At 47.6% G+C, this 21,735-nt stretch overlaps 2 protein-coding genes across 2 annotated transcripts in view; one reads left to right on the top strand and one right to left on the bottom strand.

Annotated features, from left to right (window-relative positions):
- SMC1A (structural maintenance of chromosomes 1A) overlaps positions 1-8,240 on the bottom strand; it is a 36,900-nt gene extending 28,660 nt beyond the window's left edge. Inside the window, exons 1-5 of the mRNA XM_040322676.1 lie at positions 8,042-8,240; positions 7,286-7,474; positions 4,269-4,381; positions 2,555-2,758; positions 406-644 (exon numbers count right to left, since the gene is read on the bottom strand). Coding sequence (XP_040178610.1) covers positions 406-644; positions 2,555-2,758; positions 4,269-4,381; positions 7,286-7,474; positions 8,042-8,150 — 854 coding nt within the window. The 5' untranslated portion in view covers positions 8,151-8,240. The remainder of the gene's footprint in view (positions 1-405; positions 645-2,554; positions 2,759-4,268; positions 4,382-7,285; positions 7,475-8,041) is intronic.
- Positions 8,241-10,624: 2,384 nt separating this feature from the next.
- LOC120913018 (zinc finger protein 235-like) lies at positions 10,625-21,255 on the top strand. The gene is made up of 2 exons (XM_040322675.1): positions 10,625-10,775; positions 14,573-21,255. Exon 2 carries the CDS (start codon positions 14,591-14,593, stop codon positions 16,100-16,102), a length of 1,512 nt encoding a protein of 503 aa, XP_040178609.1. The 5' UTR covers positions 10,625-10,775; positions 14,573-14,590; the 3' UTR covers positions 16,103-21,255.
- The last annotated feature ends 480 nt before the right edge of the window (positions 21,256-21,735 follow it).

Here is a 21,735-nt window from a genome sequence, read left to right as displayed (position 1 = left end):
CGCTCTAGGTCTACCTCTCTCTCTCGCTCTAGGTCTACCTCTCTCTCTCGCTCTAGGTCTACCTCTCTATATAAAAAAAAAAAAAAAAAAAAACACCATACATGGCCGATGCTCCTGGAAGCTGGAAATCACAGAAGTAGTCATCGCTACTACAGTGATATCCTTCCGATTCCGTGCTGAGCAGCTGCCCGCTACATTTTGAACACAGGAGGCCCTTCCTTGGCATGGGCGCCCTTCCAAAAATGCTTTGCATTTTATTATTGAATGCAAACTGCTCAGATTGGACGAGGTGGCCAGCCTGTGTTCACAATGCAGCATGCCCTCTGCTCAGCAGGGTCTGGGCCTGGTACGGTATATACATAGTAGATGTATAGAATATCCACACATATTCCAGAAAGGACTTACTTGATCTCCTTCTCGATGGATTGCTGCTCTCTCATAATTTTGCCCAGATCCTTCTTCTTATCCTTCAGTTCCTCCTCCACCTTGTCCATGTGCTTCTTGTCTTTCTCAATCTCCTTGTTCTTGGATCCCAGCTCTTTGTTCAGCTTCTCGATCTCAGACTCGTTGTGGTAAAGCTTAAACAGCTGTAACTGGATCTGGGCTCGGGCCACCTCGTCTTTTAACCGCTGATAACGTTCGGCCTGCGAAGAGAAAGACCCCGGGTCATCAAATGCTTCACGAATATATGTGGCCCTATCAATACCACTTACCGTGCTGGGAGCCGGCGGGGACCAGAAAGCATCTAATGCATACTAGCGATATGGAGCTAGCCAATCATGCGACTGCTGTGACAGCCAAACACCGCGGTCACATGACCCGAATGCCCGCCTTCCAGCTTTTAGAACTCTTAAAGGTCCGGGAGGAGGTCGGCGAAGACATTAAAGCACAAGTGTCAAACACAAGGCCATTTCATGTGGCCTTTGCACCTCTCCTGCAGCTGCGACACCTTCACCTTCTTACTCCATGTCTCGACAGCCGGCAGCAGAGAGGACGACAAAAATCCTCCTACAGATCCTGCGCCTCTCTATGCAGCCGCAGGCACCCCCTCATCTCCACCTACCCATGGTCTCAGCATTTAGAAGACTCTAGCCCTCCTACAGACCCTAAACTTTCTGCTGCCAAAAGTAAGGGTAGGGGCACTCTTGACTTCTGATAGTAGTGGCACCCCTGGCTTTTAAAGGCTAGTTATTCGTCACCAAAAAATCTTCATATGCAGGTAATGGGGGTGCAAACTGGGCAGCTTTGACTAAATTTGGATAGTGCCCTTACTATGGGTGTAAATTAGCAAACCTGCAGCTGTTGCAAAGCTACAAGTCCCAGCATGCCTCTGGGTGTCAGTCTTGCTATGCCTCATGGGACTTGTAGTTCGGAAACAGCTGTGAAAGTTCGGTAATTGCATACCCCTGGTGTATGTCATCTACATACCTCTCAAATCCTAACTGAGAAACTCCCACAAATGGCGTTGGTCCCCCCCCCCCCATCCTGCCTCATTGCTAGAATGTTACAGATTACCTCCCCATCATAGGAGCAAGGCCGCTACGCCTGGCCATCTAGGCTGTAATGAGGGTTCCGCAGTAGCACCCCCTGTGCAGTCAGTGTTCACCAAAGCACTTTGTAGCGACCTGTGCTCCATGCTGATAAAACACACATAGCTAGATTCAGAGAGAGTTAGGCCGGCCTATCAGTAGAGTATCAGTAGATACGCCGACCTAACTCGGAATCTGCGCCGACCTAAGTTTAAGTGTATTCTCAAACTGAGATACACTTAAACCTATCTAAGATACGACGGCTTGCGCCGTCCTATCTTAGGGTGCAATATTTAGGCTGGCCGCTAGGCGGCTCTTCCATTGCGTTCGGCGTAGAATTAGTAAATCACTAGATACGTCGATGAACGTACGTCCGCCCGTCGCAGTAAAGATACGCCGTTTACGTAAGGCATTTTCAGGCGTAAAGTTATTCCATCAAATAGCTGGACTAGTAATGTTAAGTATGGCCGTCGTTCCCGCGTCGAAATTTGAAAATTTTACGTCGTTTGCATAAGTCGTCCGTGAATATGGCTGGACGTAATTTACGTCCACGTCGAAACCAATACGTCCTTGCGGCGTACTTTGCCGCAATGCACACTGGGATATGTACACGGACGGCGCATGCGCCGTTCGTAAAAAACGTCAATCACGTCAGGTCACCCCCCCATTAATATAAAACAGGCCACCTCAGCCTAATTTGAATTAGGCGCGCCTACGCCCGCCGCCGTAACTTGGCAGGCAAGTACTTTGTGAATACAGTACTAGCCTAGCTAACTTACGGCGGGGTAGTGTAAATCCGATACGCTGCGCCATCGCAAAGATGCGGCTGGCTACTTGAATCCACCTAACAGACTGCAGAAATAAGAAAGACTGAATTACTGCCATCAAGTTACAAAAACTCTATGGAGATTGCGCTCCCTCCTCCCCATCTGTTTACAAGCCTTTGTGCGGTAAAATAAAGCTATTCTGAGATTGGCTGCAATAGGTTTTACGTATCCGGCTAGTCAACCTGCATGAACACAGACCTCTTCCTTCTCCTGTTTGGCCTCCTTCCTCTCGGCGGCGATGTTTTTTTTGCGGTGATAATTGAATTGCGTGTCTTCCTCCGCTTTCACCATCTCCTTCTTACACTTATCGTATTCGGACACCAGTTCTCCCGACCGGCTGATCTCTTCGAACAAAGCCGTACGCTCCTTGGGATTCTTCATGGCGATTGATTCTACTGCCCCCTACAGGAACAGAGGGGAGAAAAAAAAAAATAAACGCACGTCTATGAAATCCAAGATAAAGAACACAAAAAAAAAAAAAGAGAAAGACGCCACATTATACATTATAATTGGTTCACAGGTACCGCACTCCGCTCCCACGAGGAGGTGGCAAATATGGCAGCGGAGAAATCAAAGCTTTTATGTGTTTTGGCAATAACACATGGAAACCGATTTTGCCCTCTCCAGTTATAGTAAATGCCCCCCCCATGTCATTGATCCTGGAAGACTGGGGACATCTTGTGGATGAAAAAAGGTACTGCAGGAGGGACATTTAACACACCCCCCCCCCCCCCCAGATAAGGCCATTTCTTGTGATTAGGGATGAGCCGAACACCCCCCCCACCCCATTCGGTTCGCACCAGAACATTCGAACGGACCGACCGTTCACACAAACATTTAGAACCCCATTGACGTCTATGGGACTCGAACGTTCGAATTCAAAAGCGCTAATTTTAAAGCCTGATATGCAAGTTATTGTCGTAAAACGTCTTTGAGAACCCGGGTCTTGCCCCAGGGAACATGTATCAATGGAGAAAAAAGTTTTAAAAACGGTCGTTTTTTCTGGAGCACCGATTTTAATGATTCTTAAATAAAAAAAAAAAAAAAAAATCTTTAAATATTGTACCTGCTGGGTGTCTATAGTATGCCTGTGAAGTGGCACGTGTTTAGAACTGTCCCTGCACAAAATGAGATTACTATAAGAAAAAAGTCATTTAAAACTGCTTGTGGCTTTAATGTAATGTCTGGTCCCTGCAATATGGATGAAAATCATTGAGAAAAATAGCACAGACAGTACACATAAAACTGCAGAGGACACGGGCAGTACACACCAAGTAGCTTTAGGTGCAAACTACAGAGGACACAGGCAATACACCACGTGAAAATACTGCAGCTAGCACAATCACCTGCCTGCCAGTAAATTAGGAAGAGCTGATCTAGCTAAACTATACAGTGTATAAATATATGTACAACACCTGGGATGTATATATATCCTCTACACACTGTAACTTTAACTGACTAGCCTGCCTGCCTAATCTACCTGCAAGAAATGACACTGTCTCTCTCTTAACCACCGCAACACAAGGCCGACCTGCAGGCGGCCTTTTATAGTGTGGGGCGTGTACTAAACCCCCTGAGCCATAATTGGCCAAAGCCACCCTGGCTCAGAACGGGGATTTGAGTATCGAGTGCCCGGCACCCACGGATCAGCTTCTGCTGTGCCATCACAGCAGTAGCGGTGTGCCCCCTTCAGGCGGAAGTGCAGGATCACACACATAATAAAATAAATAATATACACACACACACAGCTGCTGCCCTGTAGCAGTAAAATTGCTATAGGGCGACCAGCAAGTGGTTAATCAAATGACGAAAAAAAAAAAATCACCCAGAAGCGATAATTTTTTTTACATCTCTTTTTCGGAAAGCTGCACACAATAAAGGACAATGAGTGAAAAGAATGTATCCATTGTACCTGAAAGACCAAGAAGTTCCTGGCTTTGATCAGGATCCCCAACTTCTCCAGCTCTTCGCTGTAGTCTGCCAGCTGGACCACCTTGCTGTTGATTCTGTATTCAGAAGATCCGCCTGGGGGGGGGAGAAAGGGAACACAAACCGGTCAGAAAATGACAAAAACTTTGCTGGATTATAGGAGTGATACAGGAAGTCCCCATCCCACCTAGAAGCACCTCCTGTTTATGTTTCCCTGCAGACAGGCTGGGAGAGCGCCGGGTCATGCAACGGCCTGGATACGGGAGAGAGAGCCGGGTCATGCGACGGCCTGGATACGGGAGGGAGAGAGAGAGCCGGGTCATGCGACGGCCTGGATACGGGGAGAGAGAGAGCCGGGTCATGCGACGGCCTGGATACGGGAGGGAGAGAGAGAGCCGGGTCATGCGACGGCCTGGATACGGGGAGAGAGAGAGAGCCGGGTCAAGCGACGGCCTGGATACGGGGAGAGAGAGAGAGCCGGGTCAAGCGACGGCCTGGATACGGGGAGAGAGAGAGAGCCGGGTCAAGCGACGGCCTGGATACGGGGAGAGAGAGAGAGAGAGCCGGGTCATGCGACGGCCTGGATACGGGGAGAGAGAGAGCGAGCCGGGTCATGCGACGGCCTGGATACGGGGAGAGAGAGAGCGAGCCGGGTCATGCGACGGCCTGGATACGGGGAGAGAGAGAGCGAGCCGGGTCATGCGACGGCCTGGATACGGGGAGAGAGAGAGCGAGCCGGGTCATGCGACGGCCTGGATACGGGGAGAGAGAGAGCGAGCCGGGTCATGCGACGGCCTGGATACGGGGAGAGAGAGAGCGAGCCGGGTCATGCGACGGCCTGGATACGGGGAGAGAGAGAGCGAGCCGGGTCATGCGACGGCCTGGATACGGGGAGAGAGAGAGCGAGCCGGGTCATGCGACGGCCTGGATACGGGGAGAGAGAGAGCGAGCCGGGTCATGCGACGGCCTGGATACGGGGAGAGAGAGAGCGAGCCGGGTCATGCGACGGCCTGGATACGGGGAGAGAGAGAGCGAGCCGGGTCATGCGACGGCCTGGATACGGGGAGAGAGAGAGCGAGCCGGGTCATGCGACGGCCTGGATACGGGGAGAGAGAGAGCGAGCCGGGTCATGCGACGGCCTGGATACGGGGAGAGAGAGAGCGAGCCGGGTCATGCGACGGCCTGGATACGGGGAGAGAGAGAGCGAGCCGGGTCATGCGACGGCCTGGATACGGGGAGAGAGAGAGCGAGCCGGGTCATGCGACGGCCTGGATACAGGGAGAGAGAGAGAGCCGGGTCATGCGACGGCCTGGATACAGGGAGAGAGAGAGAGCCGGGTCATGCGACGGCCTGGATACGGGGAGAGAGAGAGCCGGGTCATGCGACGGCCTGGATACGGGAAGAGAGAGAGCCGGGTCATGCGACGGCCTGGATACGGGGGGAGAGAGAGAGCCGGGTCATGCGATGGCCTGGATACGGGGGGAGAGAGAGAGCCGGGTCATGCGACGGCCTGGATACGGGGAGAGAGAGAGCCGGGTCATGCGACGGCCTGGATACGGGGAGAGAGAAACGGGTCATGCGACGGCCTGGATACGGGGAGGGAGAGAGAGCCGGGTCATGCGACGGCCTGGATACGGGGAGAGAGAGAGAGCCGGGTCATGCGACGGCCTGGATACGGGGAGAGAGAGAGAGCCGGGTCATGCGACGGCCTGGATACGGGGAGAGAGAGAGCCGGGTCATGCGACGGCCTGGATACGGGGAGAGAGAGAGAGCCGGGTCATGCGACGGCCTGGATACGGGGAGAGAGAGAGCCGGGTCATGCGACGGCCTGGATACGGGGAGAGAGAGAGAGCCGGGTCATGCGACGGCCTGGATACGGGGAGAGAGAGAGAGCCGGGTCATGCGACGGCCTGGATACGGGGAGAGAGAGAGAGCCGGGTCATGCGACGGCCTGGATACGGGGGGAGAGAGAGAGCCGGGTCATGCGACGGCCTGGATACGGGGGGAGAGAGAGAGCCGGGTCATGCGACGGCCTGGATACGGGGAGAGAGAGAGCCGGGTCATGCGACGGCCTGGATACGGGGAGAGAGAGAGAGCCGGGTCATGCGACGGCCTGGATACGGGGGGAGAGAGAGAGCCGGGTCATGCGACGGCCTGGATACAGGAGAGAGAGAGAGCCGGGTCATGCGACGGCCTGGATACGGGGAGAGAGAGAGAGCCGGGTCATGCGACGGCCTGGATACGGGGGGAGAGAGAGAGCCGGGTCATGCGACGGCCTGGATACAGGAGAGAGAGCCGGGTCATGCGACGGCCTGGATACGGGGAGAGAGAGAGAGCCGGGTCATGCAACGGCCTGGATACGGGGAGAGAGAGCCGGGTCATGCGACGGCCTGGATACGGGGAGAGAGAGAGCCGGGTCATGCGACGGCCTGGATACGGGGAGAGAGAGAGCCGGGTCATGCGACGGCCTGGATACGGGGAGAGAGAGAGAGCCGGGTCATGCGACGGCCTGGATACGGGGGGAGAGAGAGAGCCGGGTCATGCGACGGCCTGGATACGGGGAGAGAGAGAGCCGGGTCATGCGACGGCCTGGATACGGGGAGAGAGAGAGCCGGGTCATGCGACGGCCTGGATACGGGGAGAGAGAGAGCCGGGTCATGCGACGGCCTGGATACGGGGAGAGAGAGAGCCGGGTCATGCGACGGCCTGGATACGGGGAGAGAGAGAGCCGGGTCATGCGACGGCCTGGATACGGGGAGAGAGAGAGCCGGGTCATGCGACGGCCTGGATACGGGGAGAGAGAGAGCCGGGTCATGCGACGGCCTGGATACGGGGAGAGAGAGCCGGGGGGGGGGGGGGAGCGAGTCACGTGTTTAGTATCACTTTACACTTTGTCTTTTTCTGACACGAGGGGCAACAGACAGCCAATGAGGTTGAGGAATCCTCTATTAGAATGACGATCCTCCCATTCAGGAAAATAAAATGAGGAAATCTCCTTACTGATGATGTGTCGGGAAAACACCTTCTCCGTCCCGCTGTCCTCCTCGTACACCATGCTGACAAAGGCGCGGTTAGCGGCAGGTTTCCCCACCGGCGCTCCATGGATGAGATCCCGCAGAGTCTTCACTCTCAGATTACTCGTCTTCTCCCCCAGCACAAAGCTGATGGCGTCCATAAGATTGGACTTCCCTGTACAAGAAAAGAAAAAGGTTTATTACATCATCATTATACAGGTCTGTGTTAGACAGGCACTTGTTGTGCGCAGCCACCCCCCCCCCCAAGTGACGGACAGACCCCGGCGCAGCCCCCCCCAAGTGACGGACAGACCCCGGCGCAGTCCCCCCCCCCCGAGTGACGGACAGACCCCCGGCGCAGCCACCCCGAGTGACGGACAGACCCCCGGGTGACGGACAGACGCCGGGACACGGACAGACCCCGGCACAGCCCCCCCGGGTGGCGGACAGCCCCCCGGGTGACGGGCAGACCCCCGGCGCAGCCCCCCGGGTGACGGGCAGACCCCGGGACATGGACAGACCCCGGCGCAGCCACCCCGAGTGACGGACAGACCCCCGGCGCAGCCACCCCGGGTGACGGACAGACCCCGGCGCAGCCCCCGAGTCACGGGCCGTCTCCGGCGCAGCCCCCGAGTGACGGCCAGTCCCTGGCGCAGCCCTCTGGCGCCCCTGTAGGTGTCCCAGAACATAAAGTGCTCCCCTGCCCCATAGACATTGCACACCCCGGGGACCTGTCACTCACCGGATCCATTGGGGCCGATGATGGCGGTGAACCGGCGGAAGGGTCCTACGATCTGCCGTCCTTTGTACGACTTGAAATTCTCGATCTCTATCAACTTTAGGAAACCCATGGCGGCCCCTGAGAACCCTCTTCCCGTACACAGGCCCGGATACCGCCAATTCCCCAACACCCTACGTCACTTCCACTGCGCCCTAAGCACGTCATCAACACGCATCCAAACAAAGGGGCGGAGAGCAGGGAGGAGAGGGCGTGGGCATGCTTCCGAGCAGGAGGCGGGACGTTCCGTACAGTAGGCGGGGCTAAGCGAAGCTCGGGCGATTCCGTACAGTGGGCGGGGCCAAGCGTATCCCAGGCGCAGCCGTGCAGTAGGCGGGGCCTTGCTGAGCGATCCGATTGTACGGAGACACGTGTATGGGGAGATTGGAGGATTTATCGATCAGCGGATTCTCTATTATCGATGCAGAATCTGGAACCCCCTCCCACAGGTGAATGAGACCTTCTTATATTCAGGATAAATTGTCTCCATTGGTAATAAATGGGAATTCTAATATTACCATAGAAAATACAGGGGGAGGGGCATTGAAAGTGGGACACGCCCCTCCCCCATTTCTCTATAAGGAGGACCTGCCCCCCCCCCCCCCCCATATCACATGGAGGGTGTGGGCATAACAATACATTCCTATAAAGAAAAATATTTGTAAAAAAAAAATGTGAATAATAATAAAAAGTGTCTGCAAAGGGAGGCGGGGCCTGACATCACCCCTCCCCCCGGAGTGTGAGCTCCTCCTATGGGGGGTGAGAATAAAATCCTCCAATCACATCGTTCTCCAAAACATGGCGGATCATTTCCTGAAGATCTCTGTGGGCGGATCAGAGGAAGGATCTGTGATTGGAGGGGAATAGATGGAGGTGGAGGGAGAAAGATGAATGGATGGAGGTGGAGAGATGAATGAATGGAGGTGGGGGGATGGAGGGATGACTGAATGAATAAATGAAGGTGAATGGATGGAGGTGGAGTGATGAATGGATAGATGTGGGGGGGTGGGTGAATGAATATATGGAGGTGGAGGCAGGGGAATGAATAAATGAAGGTGGAAAGGTGAATGAATGGATGAAGGTGGAGAGATGAATAAATGGAGGTGAATGGATAGAGGTGGGGAATAGATGGAGGTGGAGAGATGAATTAATGGAGGTGGGGGGTGAATGGATAGAGGTGGGAATGAATGGATGGAGGTGGAGAGATGAATGAATGGAGGTGGGGGATGAATGGATTGAGGGATGACTGACTGAATGGTGGCAGAGGAATAAATAGATGAAGGTGGAGTGATGAATGGATGGAGGTGGGGATGAATAGGCGGAGGCAGGGGAATGAATGGAGGGGGGGGGGGGGGGGGTGAATGGATGGAGCGATGATTTGAAGTCGGGGTGAATGGATGGAGGCAGAGGAATTAATGCATGGAGGTGGGGGGGGGGGGTGACTGAATGAATAGAGGCAGAAGAATGAATGGTTAAGGGTGGAGAAATGAATGAATGGAGGAATGAATGAATGTATGGAGGTGGAGTGATGAATGGATGGAGGCAGAGGAATGAAGGTAGAGAGATGACTGAATAGAGGTGATGTGATGAATAAACGAAGATAGAGGGATGTATGAATGGAGGTGGACGGAGGGAGGGGTGAATCAAAGTGGAGGAATGAATGGATGGAGGCAGAGGAATGAATGCATGGAGGTGTGGGGATGACTGAATGAATAGAGGCAGAGGAATGAATGGATAAGAGTGGGGTGATGAATGGATGGAGGTGTAGGGATGAATGGAAGGAGACAGAGGAATGAATGAAGGTGGAGAGATGACTGAAATGGGGGGGGGGGGTGAATGGATGGAGGCAGATGAATGAATGGAGGGGGGGGGTGAATGAATGGAGGCAGATGAATGGGTGGAGGATTTAATGAATAGAGGCGAAGTGATGAATAAACAAAGACATAGGGATGTATGAATGGAGGGGGAAGAATGAGCGAACAGAGGAGTAGGGATGAATGAATGGAGGTGGAGGGATGAATGAAAGTGGAGGGTGGATTGAATGGAGGGGTGAATCAAAGTGGAGGAATGAATGGATGGAGGCAGAGGAATGAATGGATGAAGGTTGAGTGATGGATGGAAGGAGGCAGAATGAAGGCGGAGAGATGAATGAATGGAGGGGGGGTGAATAGAGGGAGGCAAGTGGAGGAATTAATGAACAGAGGTGGAGGGATGAATGAATGGAGGTGGAGGAATGAGTGAACAGAGGAGTAGGAATGAATGTGGAGAGATGAATAGATGAAGGTAGGGGAAAGAATGAATGGAGGTGGGGGATGAATGATCGCAGGAGGAGGGATAAATAAATGGAGGTGGAGGGATAACTGAATGAATGAAGGTGGATTAAAGTGGAGGGCTGAGTGAATGGAGGAGTGGGGATGAATGTTTGCAGGCAGAGGAATGAATGGGCGAGGAGCAGTGAATGAACGGAGAAGAAGGAATGAAGAGAGGTGACTGATGATGACAATGCTTTACAAGCGGCAGTGATTGCTCTGATGGGGGAACCAACTTTCTGAGGGGGAACCAAAGTTCTCCAGCTGTGTTTCCTTTACACAATGACAGGGCGCACCTTCCTGTGATCTCAGCCAGTGCAGTGTGTGTATGGGGGGGAGGGGACGGGTCCAGCATTGGGGAGCAATGTGTGATCTGTGACACGCTGGAGGTAATTCTTCACAATGTCACCCCCCAGATCTGTCCTCATTGTGTGTGGGGGAGGGGACCAGGACCCCCATCATCATCCAACACACCCCACCGCCATATGGAGGCTTATTATCATTATTATTATTTATTATTATCATTATATATTATTATTATTTTTATATATTATTATTTATTATTATTATTTATTATTATCATTATAATTATATATTATCATCATTCTTATCATCATCATCATCATGATTATCATTATTATTTATTATTATTATTAATATTTTCTATACCGTTATTATCTTTATTACTCTCAATTATTGTTTTTATTATCTTTATTACTTTTATTGTTAGTATTATCATCATAATTTTATTAATATTATCAGTATTTTATTTTTATTTGTAAAATTCTTATATTTATTATTATTATTAGTAATTATTATTTATATTATTATTGTATTATTATCATTATTTATTTAATCATCATGTTTGTTATTGTTATTATTTATATTATTATGTTTTTTTTTTATTTTTATTCATAACAACAATATCTTTGTTATATTTGAGTACTGTATAATCTTAATTTTTTCATTATTTTTGTCGTTATTTTTTTATTATTTATGTTATCTTTGTCCTCATTATTGCCGTTATTATTTATATTCTTATATTATATTACCACTATTTATAATAGTCGTCATTATTTTAATATAATTATTATTGTTTATAATTGTCATTATTTTATATTTATTAAATTATTAACATTATATAATATTTATTATCATTTTTATATGATCGTTATTGGTACTCAGGATGTGAGCAACATCTGAAATGAGAATCCCGTTGGCATCGCTCCCAATCACCCTTTATCTGGGATGAAATCCCTCTTATAGTGTCGGTGTACAGATCTTTACCCCCACTGCCACATACAAACACGTACAAACATAAATGCAGGAAAAAAAAAAGTAAATAAAAAATATATATATATTATTTATGTTATCATCAGTTTTTTATTTTATTTATTATCACTATTTATAATATTATTATAATTTTTATATTATTTTATCTCTACCCCACTGACACACACACACACGTACAAACATAAATACAAAAAATATATATAAAAATAAAATAAAAATGTAAACAACAAAAAATTGAATAAAAAAAAAAAATATTTATATTATCAGTTTTTATTAATTATCACTATTTACAATATTATTATAATTTTTATATTATTTTATCTGTACCCCACTGCCACACACACACACACATGCACAAACATAAATACAAACAAATATATAAAAATAAAATAAAAACGTAAACAACAACATTTTTTATAAAAAATAAATAAATACAATTATTTATATTATCAGTTTTTATTTATTATCACTATTTACAATAATTTTATAATTTTTATATTATTTTATCTGTACCCCCACTGCCACACACACACACATGCACAAACATAAATACAAACAAATATATAAAAATAAAATAAAAACGTAAACAACAAAATTTTTTATAAAAAATAAATAAATACAATTATTTATATTATCAGTTTTTATTTATTATCACTATTTACAATAATTTTATAATTTTTATATTATTTTATCTGTACCCCCACTTCCACACACACACATGCACAAACATAAATACAAAAAAACAAAAACGAATAAAAAACAAAAACGAATAAAAATGTAAACAACAAAAAATTATATATATATATAGTATTTATTTTTATTTGATTTATAAATGTTTTATAACATTTTTTGGTGTTTACGCTTTTATTTCTATATTATAAATATAGTATTTATTTTTCATTTGCGGAGTGTGAGAGATTATTCTCAGCCAATTATTCAAGGTTTATCTCTAAACTGATGACCTGTAGGGGGGGAGGGGGGGCTTTAAAAGCGTTGCCTATGGAAAATAAAGGGTGCCGAAGTTTGTCAACCAATTCACGGGCGCACACATTTTTAAGGTTTGACACGTTTGGTATCTATTTACTCGGCACAGCCTCGTTTTTAATATCTTACCAAAAAAATCTGAAATATATCGTGATTTTGTGCTCTTAAATTAACTTTAGTTTCTTTTTTTTTTTTTTTTACTGAAATTTTACGTTTCATAACCCGTTTGCTCTAATATGTGAGATAAAAAAAGGAAAAATTTGGAGCTACAGCTATTTTATTTTTTAGAGAGAATCTGCGATCAGAAAATATTTTATTATTATATTATTATTATTATTATTATTATTATTATTATTATTAATAATAATATAAAGTTTGGGGGTTTTAAGTAATTTTCAGGCCTAAAATATATTTTTTAAACACAGCCCTGGCATAAGTGAGATAAAAAATAAATGATAAATTTGGAGCTACAGCTATTTTATTTTTTAGGGCATCTGCGATCAGAAAATATATTATTATAATTATTATTATTATTATTATTAATAATATAACGTTTGGGGATGTTAAGTAATTTTCAGGTTTAAAATATTTTCTTTTAAACAAAAAAATCATAAACACAGCCCTGGCATATGTTAGATAAAAAAAAAAAAAAAAAAAATTTGGAGCTACAGCTATTTTAGTTTTTAGGGCATCTGCTATCAGAAAATATTATATTATTATTATTATTATTATTATTATTATTATTCATATAAAGTTTGGGGGTTTTAAGTAATTTTCAGGTCTAAAATATTTTTTTTAAACACAGCCCTGGCATAAGTGAGATAAAAAATAAAATAAAAAATTTGGAGCTACAGCTATTTAATTTTTTAGGGCATCTGCTATCAGAAAATATATTATATTATTATTATTATTATTATTATTATTATTATATTAATAATCATATAAAGTTTGGGGGATTTTAAGTAATTTTCAGGTCTAAAATATATTTTCTTAAACAAAAAAATCATAAACAAAGCCCTGGCATATGTTAGCTGTAGCTCCAAAATTTTCTTTTGTCTTTTTTATCTAACATATGCCAGGGCTGTGTTTATGATTTTTTTGTTTAAAAAAATATATTTTAGACCTGAAAATTACTTAACATCCCCCAAACTTTATATTAATAATAATAATATTAATAAAATAGAAAAATATTTTCTGATAGCAGATGCCCTAAAAAATAAAATAGCTGTAGCTCCAAATTTTTTTTTTTTTTATCTCGCTTATGCCAGGGCTGTGTTTAAAAAAAAATATTTTAGGCCTGAAAATTACTTAAAACCCTCAAACGTTATATTAATAATAATAATAATAGTATATTATATTTTCTGATAGCAGATGCCCTAAAAGATAAAATAGCTGTAGCTCCAAATTTTTCTTTTTTTTTTAATCTATTTTATTTTTTAGGGCATCTGCTATCAGAAAATATAATATACTATTACATTTCATTATTAATAATAATAATAATAATAATAATAATAATAAAATTTAATATAATATTATATTTTCTGATAGCAGATGCCCTAAAAAATAAAATAGATAAAAAAAAAGAAAATTTGGAGCTACAGCTATTTTATTTTTTTACGGCATCTGCTATCAGAAAATATAATATTATACTACATTTTATTATTATTATTATTATTATTATTATTATTATTATTATTAATATAAAGTTTGGTGGATTTCTAAGTAATTTAAATATATTTTTTTAATTAAATATTTGTTTTTTAAACAAAAAAAATCGCTAAAACAGCCCTGGCATCGAAAGGGATAAACGCGGGGAATGCGCATGTATCGCAGAAATGTAGCGAATATTTAAATTTTTATTTTGCCCCGGCATAAAATTAATTTTTCCAAAACGTTTATCTTTCGGCAGTGAACCGGACGGACCGCCATGGACGGACTGACGTCCTGCCTGAACGAGATGCTGGACAGCATGAAGGCCGCGCAAGCCAAGCTGGACAGCGACCCTTTCTCCATGGGGGACTTTTTGAAGAAAGCCGACGTCGCCGGCAACCTGCCCGCCTTCGTCCGGGGGAAGAAGCAGTACCCGTGCGACTTGTGCGGACGCGCTTTCTCCGACCCCTCCAACCTGAGGCGCCACAAGCACATCCACACGGGCCTGAGGCCTTACGCGTGCGACGTGTGCGGCAGCAGCTTCCGTCAGAAGTCCCAGCTGGACCGCCACCACTTGGTGCACACGGGGGAGCGACCCTTCCAGTGCCCCCACTGCATGAAGGGCTTCCGCGACTCCACCGAGCTGAGGGTCCACCTTCGGGTCCACACGGGGGAGCGGCCTTACACCTGCCCCGTGTGCGAAAAGAGCTTCTCCCGCATCTGTTACATGAAGCGCCATCAAGAGAAGCACTCCGGTAAAGAGTTGCTGGCCCTACGGAATCCCGACAAGAGACGTCTGGCCGCGACCACCAACGAAAACAAGGATCTGGCTGGGGCCTACCAGTGTTCCTATTGTAGCGACTGGTTCTTGACCAAGAAGGAGCTGGAAGACCATCGTCCCGTGCACTTGAAGCTCGGACCTTCCGGCCAAAAACTCTACGAGTGCGCCGAATGCAAGAAGTGCTTCAACAACTCGTCCAACTTGAGGAAGCACGCCGTCATCCATACCGGCCTCAAGCCCTTCACCTGCAACCTGTGCAACCAAAGCTTCCGGCAAGCCACCCACCTCCAGCGCCACCGCTTGGTCCACACGGGTGAAAAACCCTTCAAATGCTCCATCTGCCTCAAAGGTTTCCGAGACGCCAGCGAGCTGTTGAAGCACCAGCGCGTTCACAAGGGCGAACAACCCTACCAGTGCCGGCTTTCTGACAAGAGGTTTAACGCCAAGCTCCACCGGGAACAAGCGTTCGGTTCAGGAGAACGCCCTTGGCCGCCCTCTCGTTTCGTCCACATGGCCCATGCAGATGATGATGATGTTGTTGAGGAGCTTCAACTCTTGGAGCTCCCTTCTCCGGAGAAGAAAAGTGAAGTGGACGAAGTAGAAGAAAGCGAGGAGGATTTGAAATGCAGCCTTTGCTCCAGGACTTTCACCCGCATCTCCAGCCTCCACAGACATTACTTGATGCACACGGGCTACCGGCCCTTCAGCTGCCACACCCGCAGCAAGGCTTTCCAGCAAATGTCCCACCTCGACCGGCACAGGCAAGTTCACGGTAGGGAACGACGGTACGACTGCGTGCCTTGCCGTAAAGCTTCGAGTGATCTTCTCCGCCACCAGGAGGCCCATACGAAGGGCAGATCGTTCAGTTGCTACAAGTGCGATAAGACTTACACACAGATTCATTACCTGGAGTCCCATCAGAAGATCCACGAGCAGGACTCTTTTTTGGAGATGGAGATTCCGCATGACGTTAACGAAGGCAACTCTATTGAAGTTGTGTTGGTCTAACGGGATCGAAATTTGTTGACAATGGAGAAACTTCCCTAATAAACATTACGATGGTCTCATATGCAAATTTTGACTTAAGATAAAGTCGAAGGGCTGGTCCAACCCCTCCCACCTCCCATATTAGGCTATTTGTTGGCCATCAGGACCGCTGTTAGAAATCACGGGGGGTCCTGTGAAGCCTACTTGAGAAGGCCCCCTTAAACTCCTGCATCTATCACCTTGAACATGTGCAGGTGTATGCAGGGCCACCATAAATCATGGGGCCCTGTACTGCCTACCTGAGAAGGCCCCCTATAACACCCACATCTATCCCCTTGAACATGTGCAGGTGTCAGGTGTATGCAGGGCCACCATAAATCATGGGCCCTGTACTGCCTACCTGAGGAGGCCCCCTTAAACACCCACATCTATCCCCTTGAACATGTGCAGGTGTATGCAGAGCCGCCATAAGAAATCATGGGGCCGTGTACAGCCTACCTGAGAAGGCCCCATTAAACTCCTGCATCTATCACCTTGAACATGTGCGGGTGTCAGGTGTATGCAGAGCCGCCATAAGAAATCATGGGGCCCTGAGCAGCCTACCTGAGAAGGCCCCCTCAAACTCCTGCATCTATCACCTTAAACATATGCAGGTGTCAGGTGTATGCAGAGCCGCCATAAGAAATCATGGGGCCCTGAGCAGCCTACCTGAGAAGGCCCCCTTAAATTCCTGCATCTATCACCTTGAACATGTGCAGGTGTCAGGTGTATGCAGGGCCACCATTAATCATGGGGCCCTGTACTGCCTACCTGAGAAGGCCCCCTTAAACACCCACATCTATCACCTTGAGCATGTGCAGGTGTCAGGTGTATGCAGAGCCGCCATAAGAAAGCACGGGGCCCTGTACTGTCTACCTGACAAGGCCCCCTTGAGCATCCACACTCAGGGGTCAGGGTGACTGTTGGGAGCCGAGTCCCCGTGCAATGAGGCAGCACACGTGGTGGTGAATTGTGGGTGTGGCAAAATTGCCCTAACAGTGGGAGAGGCCTAAAACTCAAGCCCACATGCAGAGTGCAGGGGTCAGTAGTATGTATCATGGAAAGTGTAAGTTTAGGAGTATGTATCATAGAGAGTGCAGGGGTCAGGTGTATGTATCATAGAGAGTGCAGGGGTCAGGCATATGTATCATAGAGTGTGCAGGGGTTAGCTGTATGTATCATATACAGGGTGCAGGTGTATGTATCATATACAGGGTGCAGGTGTATGTATCACAGAGAGTGCAGGTGTATGTATCATATACAGAGTACAGGGATCAGCTGTATGTATCATATACAGGATGTAGGGGGTTAGGTGTATGTCTCATATACAGGGTGCAGGGGTCAGGTGTATGTATCATACAACGTGCAAGGGTCAGGTGTATGCATCCTACAGAGTGCAGAGGTCAGGTGTATGCATCATACAGAGTGCAGGGGTCAGATGTATGAATCCTTTGGAGGGCAGGTGTATGTATCATGCTCTCCATTGTAAGTTCAGGAGTATCTAATGTACAGAGTGCAGGGGTCAGGTGTATGTGTCATATACAGGGTGCAGGGGTCAGGTGTATGTATCATACATGGTGCAGGGGTCAGGTGTATGTATCATACATGGTGCAGGTGTATGTATCATACATGGTGCAGGTGTATGTATCATGCAGATTGCAGGGGTCAGGTGTATGAATCCTATGGAGGGCAGGTGTATGTATCATGCAAAGTGTACCGTAAGTTCAGGAGTATGTAATGTACAGAGTGCAGGGGTCAGAAGTGACTGTCAGGAGCCTGTTCCCAAAAATCAAACAAAAAGTCCCCTCTCTACCCGGGGGGGGCCTCCTGCTGAATTAAGGGGGCCTGCACCATATAGAGAAAAAAAGTCCTGTGCATAGACATCGGTCATCCTTCACCCAGGAGACCATCTTGTGCATAGACATCGGTCATCCTTCACCCAGGAGACCACCCTGTGCATAGACATTGGTCATCCTTCACCCAGGAGACCATCCTGTGCATAGACATCGGTCATCCTCCAGCCGGGAGACCACCCTGTGCATAGACATCGGTCATCCTCCACCCAGGAGACCATCCTGCATAGACATCGGTCATCCTTCACCCAGGAGACCATCCTGTGCATAGACATCGGTCATCCTTCACCCAGGAGACCATCCTGTGCATAGACATCGGTCATCCTCCACCCAGGAGACCATCCTGTGCATAGACATCGGTCATCCTTCACCCGGGAGACCACCCTGTGCATAGACATCGGTCATCCTACACCCAGGAGACCATCCTGTGCATAGACATCGGTCATCCTCCACCCAGGAGACCATCCTGTGCATAGACATCGGTCATCCTCCATCCAGGAGACCATCCTGTGCATAGACATCGATCATCCTCCAGCCGAGAGACCACCCTGTGCATAGACATCGGTCATCCTCCACCCAGGAGACCATCCTGTGCATAGACATCGGTCATCCTTCACCCAGGAGACCACCCTGTGCATAGACATCAGTCATCCTCCACCCAGGAGACCATCCTGTGCAAAGACATCGGTCATCCTCCATCCAGGAGACCATCCTGTGCATAGACATCGGTCATCCTCCAACCAGGAGACCATCCTGTGCATAGACATCGGTCATCCTTCACCCAGGAGACCACCCTGTGCATAGACATCGGTCATCCTTCACCCAGGAGACCACCCTGTGCATAGACATCGGTCATCCTTCATCCAGGAGACCACCCTGTGCATAGACATCGGTCATCCTTCAGCCTAGAGACCATCCTGTGCATAGACATCGGTCATCCTTCACCCAGGAGACCATCCTGCATAGACATCGGTCATCCTTCACCCAGGAGACCATCCTGTGCATAGACATCGGTCATCCTTCACCCAGGAGACCACCCTGTGCATTGATATCGGTCATCCTCCACCCAGGAGACCACCCTGTGCATAGACATCGGTCATCCTTCACCCGGGAGACCACCCTGTGCATAGACATCGGTCATCCTTCACCCAGGAGACCACCCTGTGCATAGACATCGGTCATCCTCCACCCAGGAGACCACCCTGTGCATAGACATCGGTCATCCTCCACCCAGGAGACCATCCTGTGCGTAGACATCGGTCTTCCTTCACCCAGGAGACCATCCTGTGCATAGACATCGGTCATCCTCCAGCCGGGAGACCTTCCTGTGCATAGACATCGGTCATCCTTCACCCAGGAGACCATCCTGTGCATAGACATCGGTCATCCTCCAACCTGGAGACCATCCTGTGCATAGACATCTGTCATCCTTCACCCGGGAGACCACCCTGTGCATAGACATCGGTCATCCTCCACCCGGGAGACCATCCTGTGCATAGACATCGGTCATCCTCCAGCCGGGAGACCTTCCTGTGCATAGACATCGGTCATCCTTCACCCAGGAGACCATCCTGTGCATAGACATCGGTCATCCTCCAACCTGGAGACCATCCTGTGCATAGACATCTGTCATCCTTCACCCGGGAGACCACCCTGTGCATAGACATCGGTCATCCTCCACCCGGGAGACCATCCTGTGCATAGACATTGGTCATCCTTCACCCAGGAGACCATCCTGTGCATAGACATCGGTCATCCTCCACCCAGGAGACCATCCTGTGCATTGACATCGGTCATCCTTCACCCAGGAGACCATCCTCCTGGACAGCACTATTGGTCCCTAAGCCTTCCTTAAACCGGCTCACCTTATGGAATTAAGTGACCGTTCCCTTCATATCCAATATAAATTCAGGGCTGAAGTTCTACACAATAACTGTGAAGGTTATTTGCACCTATTTTATATAACCGTAGTTTGTGTTTTTTTAGGGTTTCTGGTACTTAAAACAGAACTAAACTGTAACTGAGCACTACAACTTGAAAATGTTCAAACTCCCCCATCCAACCATGTCTATCTCCATCCAACCATGTCTCCATCCAACCATGTCTACATCCATCCATGTCTACATCCAACCATGTCTACATCCATCCATGTCTACATCCATCCATGTCTACATCCATCCATGTCTCCATCCAACAATGTCTCCCTCCAACCATGTCTCCCTCCAACCATGTCTCCATCCATCCATGTCTCCATCCAACCATGTCTCCATCCAACCATGTCTACATCCAACCATGTCTCCACCCAACAATGTCTCCCTCCAACAATGTCTCCCTCCAACCATGTCTCCCTCCAACCATGTCTACATCCAACCATGTCTACATCCAACCATGTCTACATCCAACCATGTCTCCACCCAACAATGTCTCCCTCCAACAATGTCTCCCTCCAACCATGTCTACATCCAACCATGTCTCCATCCAACCATGTCTACATCCAACCACGTCTACATCCAACCATGTCTACATCCAACCATGTCTACATCCATCCATGTCTCCACCCAACGATGTCTCCCTCCAACGATGTCTCCCTCCAACAATGTCTCCCTCCAACCATGTCTCCATCCAACCATGTCTCCATCCAACCATGTCTACATCCATCCATGTCTACATCCAACAATGTCTCCATCCAACCATCCATGTCTCTCCATCCATTCATGTCTATACATCCATCCATGTCTACATCCATCCAAGTCTACATCCATCCAACCATGTCTACATCCAACCATGTCTACATCCATCCAACCATGTCTACATCCAACCATGTCTACATCCATCCAACCATGTCTCCATCCAACCATGTCTACATCCAACCATGTCTCCATCCAACCATGTCTACATCCAACCACGTCTACATCCAACCATGTCTACATCCATCCATGTCTCCACCCAACGATGTCTCCCTCCAACAATGTCTCCCTCCAACCATGTCTCCATCCAACCATGTCTCCATCCAACCATGTCTACATCCATCCATGTCTACATCCAACAATGTCTCCATCCAACCATCCATGTCTCTCCATCCATTCATGTCTATACATCCATCCATGTCTACATCCATCCAAGTCTACATCCATCCAACCATGTCTACATCCAACCATGTCTACATCCATCCAACCATGTCTACATCCAATCATGTCTACATCAATCCATGTCTACATCCATCCATGTCTCCACCCAACAATGTCTCCCTCCAACAATGTCTCCCTCCAACCATGTCTCCATCCAACCATGTCTCCATCCAACCATGTCTACATCCATCCATGTCTCCATCCAACCATCCATGTCTCTCCATCCATTTATGTCTATACATCCATCCATGTCTACATCCATCCATGTCTATACATCCATCCATCCATCCATGTCTACATCCATGTCTACATCCATCCAACCATGTCTACATCCATCCATGTCTACATCCATCCATGTCTACATCCATCCATGTCTACATCCAACCATGTCTACATCCATCCATGTCTACATCCATCCATGTCTACATCCATCCATGTCTACATCCATCCATGTCTACATCCATCCATGTCTACATCCAACTATGTCTACATCCATTCATGTCTACATCCAACCATGTCTACATCCAACCACGTCTCCATCCAACAATGTCTACATCCAACCATGTCTACATCCAACCATGTCTACTGCCATCTACATCCATCCATGTCTCTCCATCCAACCATGTCTACATTC

This window comes from Rana temporaria, chromosome 9 (assembly GCF_905171775.1).
Source record: "Rana temporaria chromosome 9, aRanTem1.1, whole genome shotgun sequence".
Taxonomy (NCBI): Eukaryota; Metazoa; Chordata; class Amphibia; order Anura; family Ranidae; genus Rana; species Rana temporaria.
This window is presented reverse-complemented; position numbering and strand designations above follow the sequence as displayed.

Excerpts from the sequence above, each read along its gene's own strand:
- LOC120913018 (XM_040322675.1), top strand. The coding sequence starts at position 14,591 with ATGGACGGACTGACGTCCTGCCTGAACGAGATGCTGGACAGCATGAAG.